General features: G+C 31.1%; 1 protein-coding gene across 3 annotated transcripts; it reads right to left on the reverse strand.

Annotated features, from left to right (window-relative positions):
• Positions 1–4,174: 4,174 nt before the first annotated feature.
• Positions 4,175–7,195, reverse strand: LOC119608128 (lachesin). 3 transcript variants are annotated; one of them, XM_037962409.1, is made up of 9 exons: positions 6,943–7,195; positions 6,757–6,875; positions 6,476–6,683; positions 6,230–6,403; positions 6,031–6,159; positions 5,777–5,975; positions 5,562–5,710; positions 4,563–4,622; positions 4,175–4,499 (listed from the first exon to the last, which is right to left on the reverse strand). In XM_037962409.1, exons 1-9 carry the CDS (start codon positions 7,022–7,024, stop codon positions 4,309–4,311), a joined length of 1,311 nt encoding a protein of 436 aa, XP_037818337.1. In that variant the 5' UTR covers positions 7,025–7,195; the 3' UTR covers positions 4,175–4,308. The 3 variants fall into 3 exon arrangements, with proteins under 3 accessions (XP_037818337.1, XP_037818335.1, XP_037818336.1); XM_037962407.1 differs by having other exon boundaries at positions 6,221–6,403; XM_037962408.1 differs by having other exon boundaries at positions 4,252–4,493; positions 6,221–6,403.
• Between the last annotated feature and the right edge of the window lie 8,414 nt (positions 7,196–15,609).

Raw genomic sequence — 15,609 nt, forward strand, 5'->3', positions numbered from 1 at the left:
GCTGAAATAAACGGCGGCAGGTCGCCAGCCAAATTTTGGGCAACGACGTTACAAATACTAAAGCGCCTTGGCGACACATCAAATTGTTTGACTCAAACGGTAAGTTTTTTGATTGTGTTAGTAAAAAAACTCACACCGCATATATACATGTGAGTTTTTTCACTAACACAATCAAAAAACTTACCGTTTGTAGTGTAAGATTTTTTACTAACACAATCCAAAAGATTATCGTTTGAGATTGATTTGATTTAAAAAAATGTTAATAAGTTCCACTTTTTACAGAGGCCACCAACGCCGACGACCATTTTACATCGACACCGAAAAACATTATCACACAAAGCCACACTGTCGCAGAACAGAGTTGCATTTTTTGAAAAATATGGCAACTTTATAATTTTGCAGTTTAATACTTATTTTAACAACTGAGTTAGTTGAAATGGCGGTAAATAAGCTTGAGTGTTTTTTTATAGCAAAATTAAGTTTCCGTGAAAATTTAATTGAAAATCCTTAATTAAATGAGATTAATTAAAAGAAAAGTGTTGCTAATGAGAAATTAAAGTGTTGTTATTGTTTTAAAGTTAAATTTTGTGTTGTTTATTTACATATTGCTATTTGATATGGTCATTTCGTTTTGCTGCTATCAGCTTCCGTGGAAAATTATTAAAATTTGTAAGAATGTATAAAAAATTGCTATTTTAGTTAAAAGAAAAGTCGATTTAAAGTAAATTTAATGTTTAAAGTTGAAATTTTTAAGTTTTAGTTAAAAATTTTGAGAAAAATTTGTTGACAGCAAAAGAAGAAAGAAGTAAATGAAAATCTGCAAATATAAAACAAACCGGAGTTGGTGGATGAGGTTGTCTGCAGTTTTAAGGTAAGTTATTATTAACTATGTACATAGTATGCATAAAAACAATAGTAGCCTGCTTGTGATGTACAACTTCCAACACTTCTTACAACTTTTGTGTAACTTGTTTGAAAGAGGCCAACACAACTATTGTGACTTATGTAACTTTATAAGCCGAAGATTGTAATAAAATCTTAATATTTCAACTGTTCCTTAGCTCCTTCAAAAGTTTTATACTCGTCTCTGTCTGTGGGATAAATATTTTCAACTCCGGCGTACGTCCATCTACCCGTTCCGCTTTATAGGTTCTAGCTTCTCTTGCAAGTGGGCTTTCAACAGGTTGTGTTAACTTAATTAAACAGCGGCTTCGCCTATGAAATATTTTTAATGTAGAACAACAAGCTGCTTCTAGGTATTAAGGGGAAGCTGAATGCCGGCTTCCTTTTTGTAATCATAGCAGAAACTTTACAACCCAATGGGTTGAATGAACTACATTTCCTGTCACTTTTGCTATTTTTCCAGAGCTGTTCTTTAGTGGTAAAACAGTTTTTAATTGAAGTCGGTAATACAGAGTAGATGACAGATGAAACCACAGATATGTATAACGGTGAACAATAGGTTGACTTTAGACATTTCAAATTAACTACTAACTACTAACTAACTAACTAACTAACTAACTAACTACTAACTAACTAACTAACTAACTAACTAACTAACTAACTAACTAACTAACTAACTACTAACTAACTAACTAACTAACTAACTAACTAACTAACTAACTAACTAACTAACTAACTAACTAACTAACTAACTAACTAACTACTAACTAACTAACTAACTAACTAACTAACTAACTACTAACTAACTAACTAACTAACTAACTAACTAACTAACTAACTAACTAACTAACTAACTAACTAACTAACTAACTAACTAACTAACTAACTAACTAACTAACTAACTAACTAACTAACTAACTAACTAACTAACTAACTAACTAACTAACTAACTAACTAACTAACTAACTAACTAACTAACTAACTAACTAACTAACTAACTAACTAACTAACTAACTAACTAACTAACTACTAACTAACTAACTAACTACTAACTAACTAACTAACTAACTAACTAACTAACTAACTAACTAACTAACTACTAACTAACTAACTAACTAACTAACTAACTAACTAACTAACTAACTAACTAACTAACTAACTAACTAACTAACTAACTAACTAACTAACTAACTAACTAACTAACTAACTAACTACTAACTAACTAACTAACTAACTAACTAACTAACTAACTAACTAACTAACTAACTAACTAACTAACTAACTAACTAACTAACTACTACTAACTAACTAACTAACTAACTAACTAACTAACTAACTAACTAACTAACTAACTAACTAACTAACTAACTAACTAACTAACTAACTACTAACTAACTAACTAACTAACTAACTAACTAACTAACTAACTAACTAACTAACTAACTAACTAACTAACTAACTACTAACTAACTAACTAACTAACTAACTAACTAACTAACTAACTAACTAACTAACTAACTAACTAACTACTAACTAACTAACTAACTAACTAACTAACTAACTAACTAACTAACTAACTAACTAACTAACTAACTAACTAACTAACTAACTAACTAACTAACTAACTAACTAACTAACTAACTAACTAACTAACTAACTAACTAACTAACTAACTAACTAACTAACTAACTAACTAACTAACTAACTAACTAACTAACTAACTAACTAACTAACTAACTAACTAACTAACTAACTAACTAACTACTAACTAACTAACTAACTAACTAACTAACTAACTAACTAACTACTAACTAACTACTAACTAACTAACTAACTAACTAACTACTAACTAACTAACTAACTAACTAACTAACTAACTAACTAACTAACTAACTAACTAACTAACTAACTAACTAACTAACTAACTAACTACTAACTACTAACTAACTAACTACTAACTAACTAACTACTAACTAACTAACTAACTAACTAACTAACTAACTAACTAACTAACTAACTAACTAACTAACTAACTACTAACTAACTAACTAACTAACTAACTAACTAACTAACTAACTAACTAACTAACTAACTAACTAACTAACTAACTAACTAACTAACTAACTAACTAACTAACTAACTAACTAACTAACTACTAACTAACTAACTAACTAACGACACTAAAAAGAATAAAATAACACTCATCTAAATAAAATCCATATTTTTTGGTCACTTCTAATGTACACCCGTGTTAAAACTTACCTTTTTAAACCTTTTTAAAGAAAATTATTTGCTCATTTACTATTACTGAATGAATTTGTTTTTTTTTTTTTCTTTATTATTTTATTTTTCTTTTCCTTTTTTCAATAAGTTTTATTCCCAATTTTTGTATGTAATAGTAATTTCTTTTTGTATTTTCTTACTATTTTATAGTGTGGTGAATTTGTTGAGTTTTTTCTTATTATTGAGGGGAATTTTGAAATCTGTTTTTAAGGTAAGTTTTAATTACATTCTTTGCTTATTCTTTAGTTTTATATTTATTGGGGTAACATTTTTTGTGTTTTTGAAGTGTTAATAATTAATAATTTTGTGTTTTTGGGGGAAAAAGTTTTACTTTTTTTTGGTAGTAATTGGGTCTTAATTATAAACTAATTTAAATACTTAACATAAGAATTGTTTGTGATTTTTTAATTTTTTGCTTTTAGTTAAATATACTAAGTAGTGGGAGGGGGGATTAATACAATAAAATACAAAGTTGTTTTTGCCACTTTTGAGGGGGGAAATGCATGTTTTAGGTGATATTTTTAAACAGTTTCCTTATAAATGCATTTTGCTTTTTTTTGGTTTCTTTAAGATTTAGTTAATAATTGTCTTAATTCATATACAATGTTAATAATATGTTTGTGTAAGTGTTTTTTTATACTAAATTTTTATTTTTATTAAATTTATAAATTTGATACGTTTTTAAACGATATAGATGCGTTGCTTAGCACGTCACTTTTTTTGTTTTAATCAATTTGAGCGTGGGATTATGTTTCCATTTGAAATATTTTTTTCTTCCTTCAACATTTTTCAAAATATATTTATAGATTTTTTCTTTCTAGTTTAACAACTTAATTTAAAAAATAATAAAAAAAATTATCTTAATTAAAAAATGTATAGATAAATGAAGCTTAAGTTGTTATTATATTTAAATATAATTTATGTTTTTCTTTTTTTTTTAATATTAATCATTATTTAAATTATAATATTAATTCATGAGTATTTTTTATTGTATAAGTGTGTGTGTTGTTTTGGTTTTGTATGTATACAAATTATACATTTTTGTTTTTTTGTTTTTTTTTTTTTCAATATTTTTTATATGTTTGTTTGTTGGTTTTACTTCCGGCCACAGAAATTATTGCATCATCTTGTTGCAAAAGATAATGTCAAACAGCTTAAAGTTGTTATTGTTGTTGCTGTGGTTGTTGATAATAATGATGACAGTTGTATTTTTAAATTACGGGAAAATAATAAAAATGTTAGTGTTAATTGTAGCCAGGATATTCGTTGTTTCACTAGGTTGGTGGAGGCTGCATTACGTGATTCTTCTAATCCTGGGCAAAAGTGTAATTTAATTAATTTTCTTTTTTCGTGTTTAATGTTTAAAACAAACTCACCTCCTATAAAATTTAATTGATCATCATTTATGGTTGCGATACCGGGATGTAATTTGATTTCTGTTAAGAGAAAAATTTGAAGAAATTTTTAATTTACTTTAACTTTATGATCTTTTTTATTGTCGTCTTTTTGATCTAGTCTATGCTCGTGTCTAGGATCGACTTTAAAGTCGACTCAATAGTCGATTCTATAACCGACTCTATAGTCAACTCTAAAGTTGACTCTATGATCGATTATATAGTCGATTCTATGATCGACTCTATAGACGAATCTATTATCGACTTTATGATCAAGACTATAGTCGTCTCTATGAACGACTCTTATTGTTTCTATGATCAGCTCTATAATCGCTTGTTTGATTTACTCTTTTTTGACTATATAGTCGACAATATGATCGACCGCTCCATGACTTACTCTATAGTCGACTCTATGATCTAGTTTATAGTCGGCTTTATGATGGAGTCTATAGTCGTCTCTATGACCTACTCTATAGTCGATTCTACAATCATGTCTATAATCGATTATGTAGTCTACTCGATGATCGACCTTATAGTCCATTCTATGATCAAGTCAATAGTCGTCTATAGGACCGATACTATAGCCGATTCCGTGGTAACTAGTCTCTATGATCGCTATCTATAACAGACTCCATATTCGACTCTACAATCGGTTCTACGAGCAACTGTATGATGGAGTCTATAGTCGACTCTATGATTTAGACTATAGTCGACTCTATGGTTGACTCTCTAATCAACTCTATATTATATATAGTCCGTTCTATGATCGACTCTCTATAGTCGACTCTATGATCAAGACCATAGTCGTCTCTATGATCTATGATGTTTATAATCGCTTATATGGTTTACTTTAAGAACTATCGATTTTCTGTTTGAGTCAGAAATCGAATCTATGATCAATTCTTTCATCAAATCTATTGTCGGCTCTATGATCAACTCTAATAACGCTCTATAGTCGGCTTTAAGATAGACTCTACTTACCATACAATCTCAGCGTACCCTCGGCTCTTCCCAATGAATTTGTGCTTACACAATGATATGTCCCAACATCGGAGGGTGAAAATGAACGTACGGTCAAAAGCATTACACCTCTATAGCCGTCACGTTTTTCTGTTATGGCATATTTGGGTCTAAAAAGAAACATATTTTCATTATATTAACTGCCTTAAAAGGGAAACTTTATTTTGATCACATACCCATCTAATAACATTTCGGGTCCTGGCTGTCCCGTTTCCAAACTATTGCTAGAAACACTAGCAAAACCACTGGGTGTACGAGCACCCTTAAGCCAATATGAAACCGGTGAGGGAGAAGCTTCAACATGACATTCCAGCTGAACATCCGAACCGAGAGGAGTGCCAAGCAATTGACTGGGTGCACGAACCATGGGGGCAACTGGAAAGGAACATTTGGTTACTAATAACTTAAAGCTATTAAGTTATTTACTTACACTGCACACTTAACGACACCCTTTTACTGACCGCAGGCGGTACATCATTCGAAGCTATACACAAATAGGCACCCATTTGTCTTCTCTCCAAACGCACCAGTTTTAAGGCAGCACCCTGATAAGACTCCACTAGAAACATAAATAAAATAGATCAATTAAAAACAGAGAACAAATTTGTTATTAATCTTACCATACACACCTCTCATCAACTCTCGGCTGCCGGGTTTACGCAATAAAATCATTTCACCATCCTCACGACGCCAAGTAACACGAGGCTGAGGATTACCAGTAGCTTTACAGATGAGAGTAGCATCTTCGCCTTCCTGAACGGCCAAGTCGGAGGAAGATTCTTCGTTAATAATATCGGGAGGAACTGGAAAAAGGAAATTTTTATAATTTTGAATTCGTAAATCAATATATAAATTAAAAATGTTTAATGCTATACCTTGCACATCAATACATCCCACTTGTTTCTTCATGGGACTGGTATTTATTTGGCACATATAACAGCCACGATCACTTTCTCTTAATTTACTGATTTTCAACTTCCAAGTATGCATATCTTCATGCATGACACTTATGCGTGCATTATGGGTTACTACACGACCCTGTAAAGCTAAAACTGTTTGATCGGAAGCTCTTAGCCAACCCACCTAAGGAATTTCAATAAAATTTTATTAATAAAGAAACTGATCGCCAGAAAAACGTGAGCTTCAAAGGACTCACCTTATTTTTCCCCAAATTTCTTACAGAACAGGCTAAGATTGCCTCTCTACCCGCTGGAAATGTTACATTATTTATAGTACCAATAAATTCTGGATCGGGATCTAATTGCATATTTGGCTCTAGAATATACAACAAAAGAGGTTCGTTATTTGATTTTACTTGTTTTTGAGTGTGTTCTTTCCTTACCATTTAAATTTTGTGATGAAGAATTTGGACATTTTGTGGCCATAAATAGGAATATGACTAATAATGGATGTATTTGTTTCATTTTTGTTGATTTGTTTTCTTTGTTAAAAATCACAGTAACTTTATTTTGGAGAAGTTCTCTTAAAACTTCTCTTACTTTCGCTCTCCTCACTTCTGGGTTTCAAACGATCTTAATGTAGTGTTAATTTTCTAGGATAAAGATTTGTCTTTTGGGTTGTCATGGGGAAGTTGATTTAATCTGAAAAGATAAAGAAGGGCAGGGAAGTTGTATTAGTTATTAGAATATGGAGTTTAAAACGAAATATATAAAAAATATATAAATACTGTAGTTTTTTTATTGACTCGTCTTCAAAATCGATTTTATAGTCTTCGCTACGTTTGATTCTATGTTCGTCGCAATATTCGACTCTGTGCTCTTCTTAATAGTGGACTCTATGTTCTTCTAATTAGCCGATTTTATGCTCGAATTTATAGCATACCCTATCCTCGATCTACTCTATAATAGACTCAATAGTATACTCTATGCTTGACTCTATACACGATGCTTTGCTCGTCTTTATAACCGATTCTATTTTAATGAATAATATTTAAAAACTGCTGAGTCTTTTATCGACTTAATGATCGAATTCGTAATCGATTCTATAGCCGACTCTATGGTCTACTCTATGTTTGATTCTATGTTTGCCGCAATAATAGACTCGATGCTCTTTTTTATAGTGGACTCTATGTTTTTCTAATTATCTATAGTCTACTCTATCTTCGAATTCATAGTCCATTCTACTCTATACTCTACTCTATGCTTCACTCTATACACGTTTCTTTGCGATTCTATAGTCCCTTTTATACTGGATTCTGTAGTTGATTTTATGCTCCATTCTATAGTTGACTCTTTAATTGATTATATGCCCAAGTCTTTAGTTGATTCTATGCTCGACTCTTTAGTTTCGGTTCTTATAATTAGCCGATGTTATGGTGGAATCTATAGTCCACTCTATCCACTCTATCCTTTCTTTGCGATTCTATAGTCCCTTTTATACTGGATTCAGTAGTTGATTTTATGCTCCATTCTGTAGTTGACTCTTTAGTTGATTGTATGCCCAAGTCTTTAGTTGATTCTATGCTCGACTCTTTAGCTTCGGTTCTTATAATTAGCCGATGTTATGGTCGAATCTATAGTCCACTCTATCCTCGAATTCATACTCGATTCTGTAATTTACTCTATACTCTACTCAATAGTCTACTCTAGCCTGGACTCGATGCACGATTCTATGCTCGACTTTTTAATCGATTCTATAGTCCCTTCTATGCTGGACGCTATATTGATATTATGCTCCCCTCTATAGTCGAATCTTTTGTAAAATCTATGTTCAAGTCAAATTTACACGATTCTCTGCGATCTTATAGTCCCTTCTATACTAGATTCTGTAGTAGATTTTATGCTATATTCTATAGTTGACTCTTTAATTGATTATATGCCCAAGTCTTTAGTTGGTTCTATGCTCGACTCTTTAGCTTCGGTTCTTATAATTAGCCGATGTTATGGTCGAATCTGTAATCTACTCTATACTCTACTCAATAGTCTACTCTAGCCTTGACTCTATACACGGTTCTATGCTTGACTTTATAATCGATACTAAAGTCCCTTCTATTTTCGACTCTGTAGTTGATATTATGCTCCACTGTATAGTCGACTCTTTTGTCAAATCTATGTTCGAGTCAAATCTACACGATTCTTTGCGATCCTATAGTCCCTTCTATACCGGATTCTGCAGTTGATTTTATGCTATATTCTATAGTTGACTCTTTAGTTGATTATATGCCCAAGTCTTTAGTTGATTCTATGCTCGACTCTTTAGCTTCGGTTCTTATAATTAGCCGATGTTATGGTCGAATCTATAGTCCACTCTATCCTCGAATTCATACTCGATTCTGTAATTTACTCTATACTCTACTCAATAGTCTACTCTAGCCTGGACTCTATACACGATTCTATGCTCGACTTTATAATAGATTCTATTATCACTTCTATGCTCGACTTTGTAGTTGATATTATGCTCCACTCTATAGTCGACTCTTTTGTCAAATCTATGTTCGAGTCAAATCTACACGATTCCTTGCGATCATATAGTCCCTTTTATACTGGATTCAGTAGTTGATTTTATGCTCCATTCTATAGTTGACTCCTTAATTGATTATATGCCCAAGTCTTTAGTTGATTCTATGCTCGACTCTTTAGCTTCGGTTCTTATAATTACACAGAGAAAACAGATTCGTTGTGATAACCGAATTTGTTTCCAATCGAATTCAGTCGGTTCTCACAACTATCCCATAATTCGATTGTAACTAATGTAAAATTCGGTTCCTGTTACTGAATATATGGTGTACACAACTATTTTAAATTATTTTTCGATAATCTGGATCGAAATTATCGGTATTTGGAACTGAAATATTATTTATTAAAACCAATTTGTGGATTATGTTTATTTGAAAATATATTTTATTTTGTTTAAAATAATTACAATAAAATATAAATATAAATGTACATTTACAAACCTATAAAACTTATTTATATAAAATAGTCACTTTTCTTCTCTAGTTTTGAGATATTGATGGTGAATGCTATGTTTATGTACCAGGGATTTTACTCTTAATTCTGTCCATTTCCAAAGGAATACTACCATACCACGCTTTTCCGCTGCTGTAAAATTATTAAAGATTATAGGAAAATAACACAAAATAGATGTTAAGATATAAAATAGACTAAACTTACCTTTTCTATCCCATTTTTCCGTATTAATTTGCATTTAATTGTTATTAGTTTTATTATTCAATTATAAAATCGTTTTATTTTATTTATTTTTATATACGTCAAATATAATTACCAATTGATCGGTTGTGAACATCGAATTTGGTTCCTTTAACCGTAATTAAATTTTAAATAATTTTATCAGTTGATAATTGGTTGCAGTAGTCAATAATTTTTACTTTCTACTGTTTTTCGGTTACAGAGACTAATATTTGATGTTCTTATATTTTAATCCTAAATAAAATTCGGCTGCATTTACTGAATTCACAAATGAATTTAATAACCAATAGAATTCAGTTCAAATTATTGATTTGGAAATTGTTACAACTACAATTCGATTAATATTATGGTTTTTTAATTCTGAATATAGAAAATCAGTTAATTATACAGTTTTTCAATAACATCTATACAATTTTAATTAATTTAACTAAATATCTATCATGGTAACCGATTTCCAATCGATCTGTTTTCTGTGTGTAGCCGATGTTATGGTCGAATCTATAGTCCACTCTATCCTCGAATTCATACTCGATTCTGTAATTTACTCTCTACTCTACTCAATAGTCTACTCTAGCCTGGACTCTATGCACGATTCTATGCTCGACTTTTTAATCGATTCTATAGTCCCTTCTATGCTCGAATCTGTAGTTGATATTATGCTCCACTCTAAAGTCGACTCTTTTGTCAATTCTATGTTCGAGTCTTTAGTTTATTCTATGTTCGACTCTTTAGTCGAGCATATATTCTAGGCTGTATTCTAATTATAGCCGACTCTAGGTCAGACTTTATGATTGACTCTCTGCTCGATTCTGCAGTTGTCCCTATCCATGGCTCTCTAATCAACTCTTTATGACAATAAGTATGCAATAGCTCATGTTAAATTATAAATTTATTAAATAAATGTATAAATTTGTTTATCTATTCAATATCTAATTTCATCATATCACTTTCTCTCTTAATTACTTCATTGATTTTGAATATGAAATCCGTTTTAAATTTCGTTTAATCGAAAGAAAGGAAAAAATGTAAATAAATTTTCAATAAATCATATTGCATATAAATAGAATAGCATGTTTGTTATCTTTTTGACAAATTTGCTATTATACATATAATATTTTGGTATATTATTATTTATGTATGTATGTCACCCACATATACATACATTTTAAATATAATTATTTGTTATTTGACCAGCATTTATACCACATATTTACACACAGGTATTTTAGCTATAAAGATAATACAAAATATTTCCATAGATAAGACAATAAATATATAAATTTCTATATATTTATGTACATATTTATATGCATTCATAGTAAATAATAGCAATCAGATAGTTAAAAATATAATTTATAAAAAAAACATCAAAATACAGGATAAATTTATATAAATTTTTCAAATAATAATAAAAAAAACTATGTTTGATATATTAAGTCATTTGATATTGAAACATAAATGTAGATGACATATACTAACACACATACATATGCACAACTTTAAAATAACATGATTACATATACTGACATTTTGCATTGAAATAATGTATCGCACAAAATGTACAATATAGCCAGGAAGTTTTTTTATGCGATCAGGGATCAATTGTAGTTTTTGAATTGAATTGTATTATTTGTAACACAGACAGCATACTCCAGATGTCCTACGTAATCTAGAAAGGATACAATAGCTTCTATAGTCGACTTTGTGATTGGCTCCATAGTCGCTTCTGTGATCAACTGTATGATCGACTCTGTAGTCGGCTATGTGATCGACTATATAGTTAACTCTGTGATCGACTCTATGACCCACTTAATGACCGACACTATAGTCGGCTTAATGATCGACTCTATTGTCGACTTAATAATCGACTCTATAGTCGACTATATAATCTATTCTATAGTCGACTCTACATCCAACACTGTAATCGTCTCTATAGTCTCTATATGATCTATTCTATAGTCGACTATATGATATGCTATAGCTGACTCTGTGAGTAGCCCTGTAGTTGACTTTATGATCGGCTCTACAGTCAACTCTATAAACGAATCTGCATATTTGACTCTATACCGACTATAATCGATTCTCCGGATCTAAAGGCGACTCTATGATTGACCCTATAGTCGACTGTATGATCGACTTTATGATCCATTCTATAGTCGATTCTATGATCAACTCTGTAGTCTACTGTATAGTCGACTATTAGCCCAACTCTGTATTACACACTATGATGGCTCTATACTCGATCATGTTATTTGGAAGTATTATAAGATATCTTCATGTCTGGAGCGTAGTCTCCTATAAACTTTTTAAACCTCTAGAAGAAAACCATTACAAAGTCGATTCTCCATTTGTAAAGAAAAAGATTAATTACTTTACATGTTCAAGGTAATCTAGCGAGGAGTCTTATAATCACTTTAATATCATCAAATAATCGAGAAGGTAGACTCTTTACATTAAATATATTGATTTCCGCCTAGGATATCACAAGTAAGATTCAGATACTACTAACTGCAGGGTTTTGTATGTATGTATTGTATGTACATATGTATGTGTAAAGTTTATGTATGTGTTTTTGGCACTTTTTGTTTTTTGTTGCTATTGTTATTGTTGTCACTGATAAAATGTCACAAAATATAACACCAAAAAACCCATACAAATACATTCAAACAAATGCATTCCTTTGTATCAACATAACTCGAACTCCGTGACACTTACACAAACAATATTACACTAACTGTATTCCAGCAGTTTTACCAGAAGTAAGATGTCTTACCCAGATCACTGAAATGTTTATAGCTTTCCAACAGTAATGCTGAGAGCACTCGATTGGTTACTTTATGCATCCCATATAATCAAGCGAAAAATCTCTCAGTATTTCCAAGAAATCTATAGATAATTATATATATTGCCTATTGGAAACAAAATGTATATCTAATAGTCTTCACTAGTTCAAGAACTGCAGGTTTATTTTGTGTTTGCGTATGTTAGTGTATGTGTAAATATGTATATGAATTTTTGTGGGTATGTATGGAAAATCCATGACTTAGATATAGTTAGAATGGTTTACCTTCTAACACATTTTGAATTTAGATTGTAAATATGTGTCACCGCATACCATTTCACTAGTCAAATGCACACATCTACAAATACACACACATACACCTTTACACATACGATTTATTTATCCAAGTATGTTTGTATTTATGTGTATAAATTTCTGCTAAAAACTTCCAATCAGTGAGAGAAATATTAATACATACATAAATAATCACAAAATGTTTAAAACAAAGATTTGCTTACAACAAAAAAAGCAGCAAAAAGTCAAGGTTGGAAGGACCAAAATTTTATTTTAAAATCTTTAAGCATAAATTGTTTAAACTTTAAAAAATATCCAGACTATAGACGAGGCTATAATTCAGACTATAGACGAGACTATAGTCCATACTATAGTCCAGCCTATAGCCAACAATATAGACGACACTGTAGAAGAGACTATAGACGAGACTATAATCCAGACTATGGACGAGCCTATAGCTGAGATTGTAGTCCATACTCTATAGACGAGACTATTATCTAGACTATAGCCCAGACTATAGACGTGACTATAGTCCAGACTGTAGACGAGACCATAGTCCAGACTATAGACGAGACCATAGTCTAGACTATAGACGAGACTATAGTCCAGACTATAGACGAGACTATAGTCCAGTCTATAGATGAGACTATAGTCCAGACTATAGACGAGACTATAGTCCAGTCTATAGATGAGACTATAGTCCAGACTATAGACGAGACTATAGACGAGATTATAGTCCAGACTATAGACGAGACTATAGACCAGACTATAGTCTAGACTATAGACGAGACTATATTCCAGACTATAGACGAGACTATAGTCCAGACTATAGACGAGACTATAGTCCAGACTATAGATGAGACTATAATCCAGACGAGACTATAGTCCAGACTATACACGAGACTATAGTCCAGACTATAGATGATACTACAGTCCAGACTATAGACGAGATTATAGTCCAGACTATAGACGAGACTATAGACCAGACTATAGTCTAGACTATAGACGAGACTATATTCCAGACTATAGACGAGACTACAGTCCAGACTATAGACGAGACTACAGTCCAGACTATAGACGGGACTATAGTCCTGACTATAGACGAGACTGTAGTCCAGACTATAGACGAGACTATAGTACAGACTATAGACGAGGCTATAGTCCAGACTATAGACGAGACTACAGTCCAGACTATAGACGAAACTATAATCCAGACTATAGTCTCTTCTATAGTCGAGACTATATGGCAGACTTAAGTCCAGATTATGGACTAGACTATAGTTCAAAAAATGTTGTTTTTATTTTGTTCTGTTTGATCATTTTTATTTTTTTTCGAGTGTATTTTCATTTCAACTGGTCAAATACCTCAATAAATTCAAATGTATATGAACAAATACCTCTATATATATTTAGAAATTTAGAAAGTTATATGTGCACATGACAAATATGATACAGTGTGGTGTTTGTATTATTGTTGTTTATGTTTATATATTTTTGTGTGTAAATAGAAAACCGGCAGTTCTGGGTACGAGCCCATGTCATTGTATCTAAAATTTTCTTTACATTTTAAAATGTATAAAGTTTCCACTTTACTTGGAGATATCAAATTGACTTATGACTTCTCTTTAGATTACTTGGAGATACTATAGTGAATTACAAAGTCCATTAAAAAAATTAAAATAAGAAAATTTTGGGCAAATAACTGTCTAACAGGACTTCAGGGTATATGACTTAATATATATAAATATGTGTGTCCAGCAAGTGCTAGTTAGAATATTTGTATTTGTCGTATTTGATTGAGAATGTGTGTGTATGTAAATGTATATTCCATTTGTAGACCGGAAATTGTTATGCATTTTTGAAAAAGTTAAACCTTTCATCAAAATCGTACATGTGTAGCATCCATGAACACATACATTCATTCCAAGTTCTACAATTACACTCTCACTTCACACATGTTGTGTTACTTATACCAACACATTCATCACCTTTAATACAAACAGGACATTGTATTACAGTAGTTTTCCGATTTAACGAACCCATATGTTGTCAGGCCTGTTCGTAAAATTGAAAAGTTCGTTATATGCAGTACTAACTAAAACATGGGTTTTTGGTAGGAAAATAATTAAAAATAGGTATTTTATAAAAATTAATTCTTTTTTTTTATAAAAATAGCACAAAACACAAAGTTCCGGATCTTTTATACCCACCTTCAAACCATATTTGTGTCGAATTTCATCGCTGTATTTTTAATTCAGTCATGAGCGTTAAAGTTATTTCTCGAAGTTCATCGCTATACTCGTATTTTTAAGCGAGTAATGAGCGTTGAAGTAATTTTCTTAAGGGGCCTGATATGGAGGGTAAGGTCAATTATGGACCGATTCCCATAAAATTTGTTAGAGATTTCGGTTAGTATAGAACATGTTTGAATCGAATTTAATCGTATTGTTAAGCGAGTAATGAGCGTTAAAGTCATTATCTGAAGGACGGACGGACATAGCTACATCGAACTAAAATTTAATAAGAACCCAGAATGTGTTACAGTTTTGGGTATAAAAGCACCGCTACAACTTAGGTTATTTGTTATTTTTGATAAATGTCATTTTATCTTCATTTAAATAATAATATTTTTATTAGTTCGTTAAACAGAGTACAAAAAACAAGTTTTATTCGTTATTTAAGGTAGTCAATAGGAAAAATTAGCTTGTTCGTTAAATGCGATGTTCGTAGAATTGAATGGTCGTTAAATCGGAAAACTACTGTA

This window comes from Lucilia sericata, unplaced genomic scaffold (genome assembly GCF_015586225.1).
Source record: "Lucilia sericata isolate MDLA Ls3-8-SP2 unplaced genomic scaffold, ASM1558622v1 Contig000796F_arrow, whole genome shotgun sequence".
Lineage (NCBI taxonomy): Eukaryota > Metazoa > Arthropoda > Insecta > Diptera > Calliphoridae > Lucilia > Lucilia sericata.

Coding starts and splice junctions, on each gene's coding strand:
- LOC119608128 (XM_037962407.1), bottom strand. CDS start 7,024: ATGAAACAAATACATCCATTATTAGTCATATTCCTATTTATGGCCACA. Junction 6,404..6,475: donor GGGATGTATTGATGTGCAAG/GTATAGCATTAA, acceptor TCCTTTTTCCAG/TTCCTCCCGATATTATTAAC. Junction 4,500..4,562: donor TCAATTAAATTTTATAGGAG/GTGAGTTTGTTT, acceptor ACTTTTGCCCAG/GATTAGAAGAATCACGTAAT.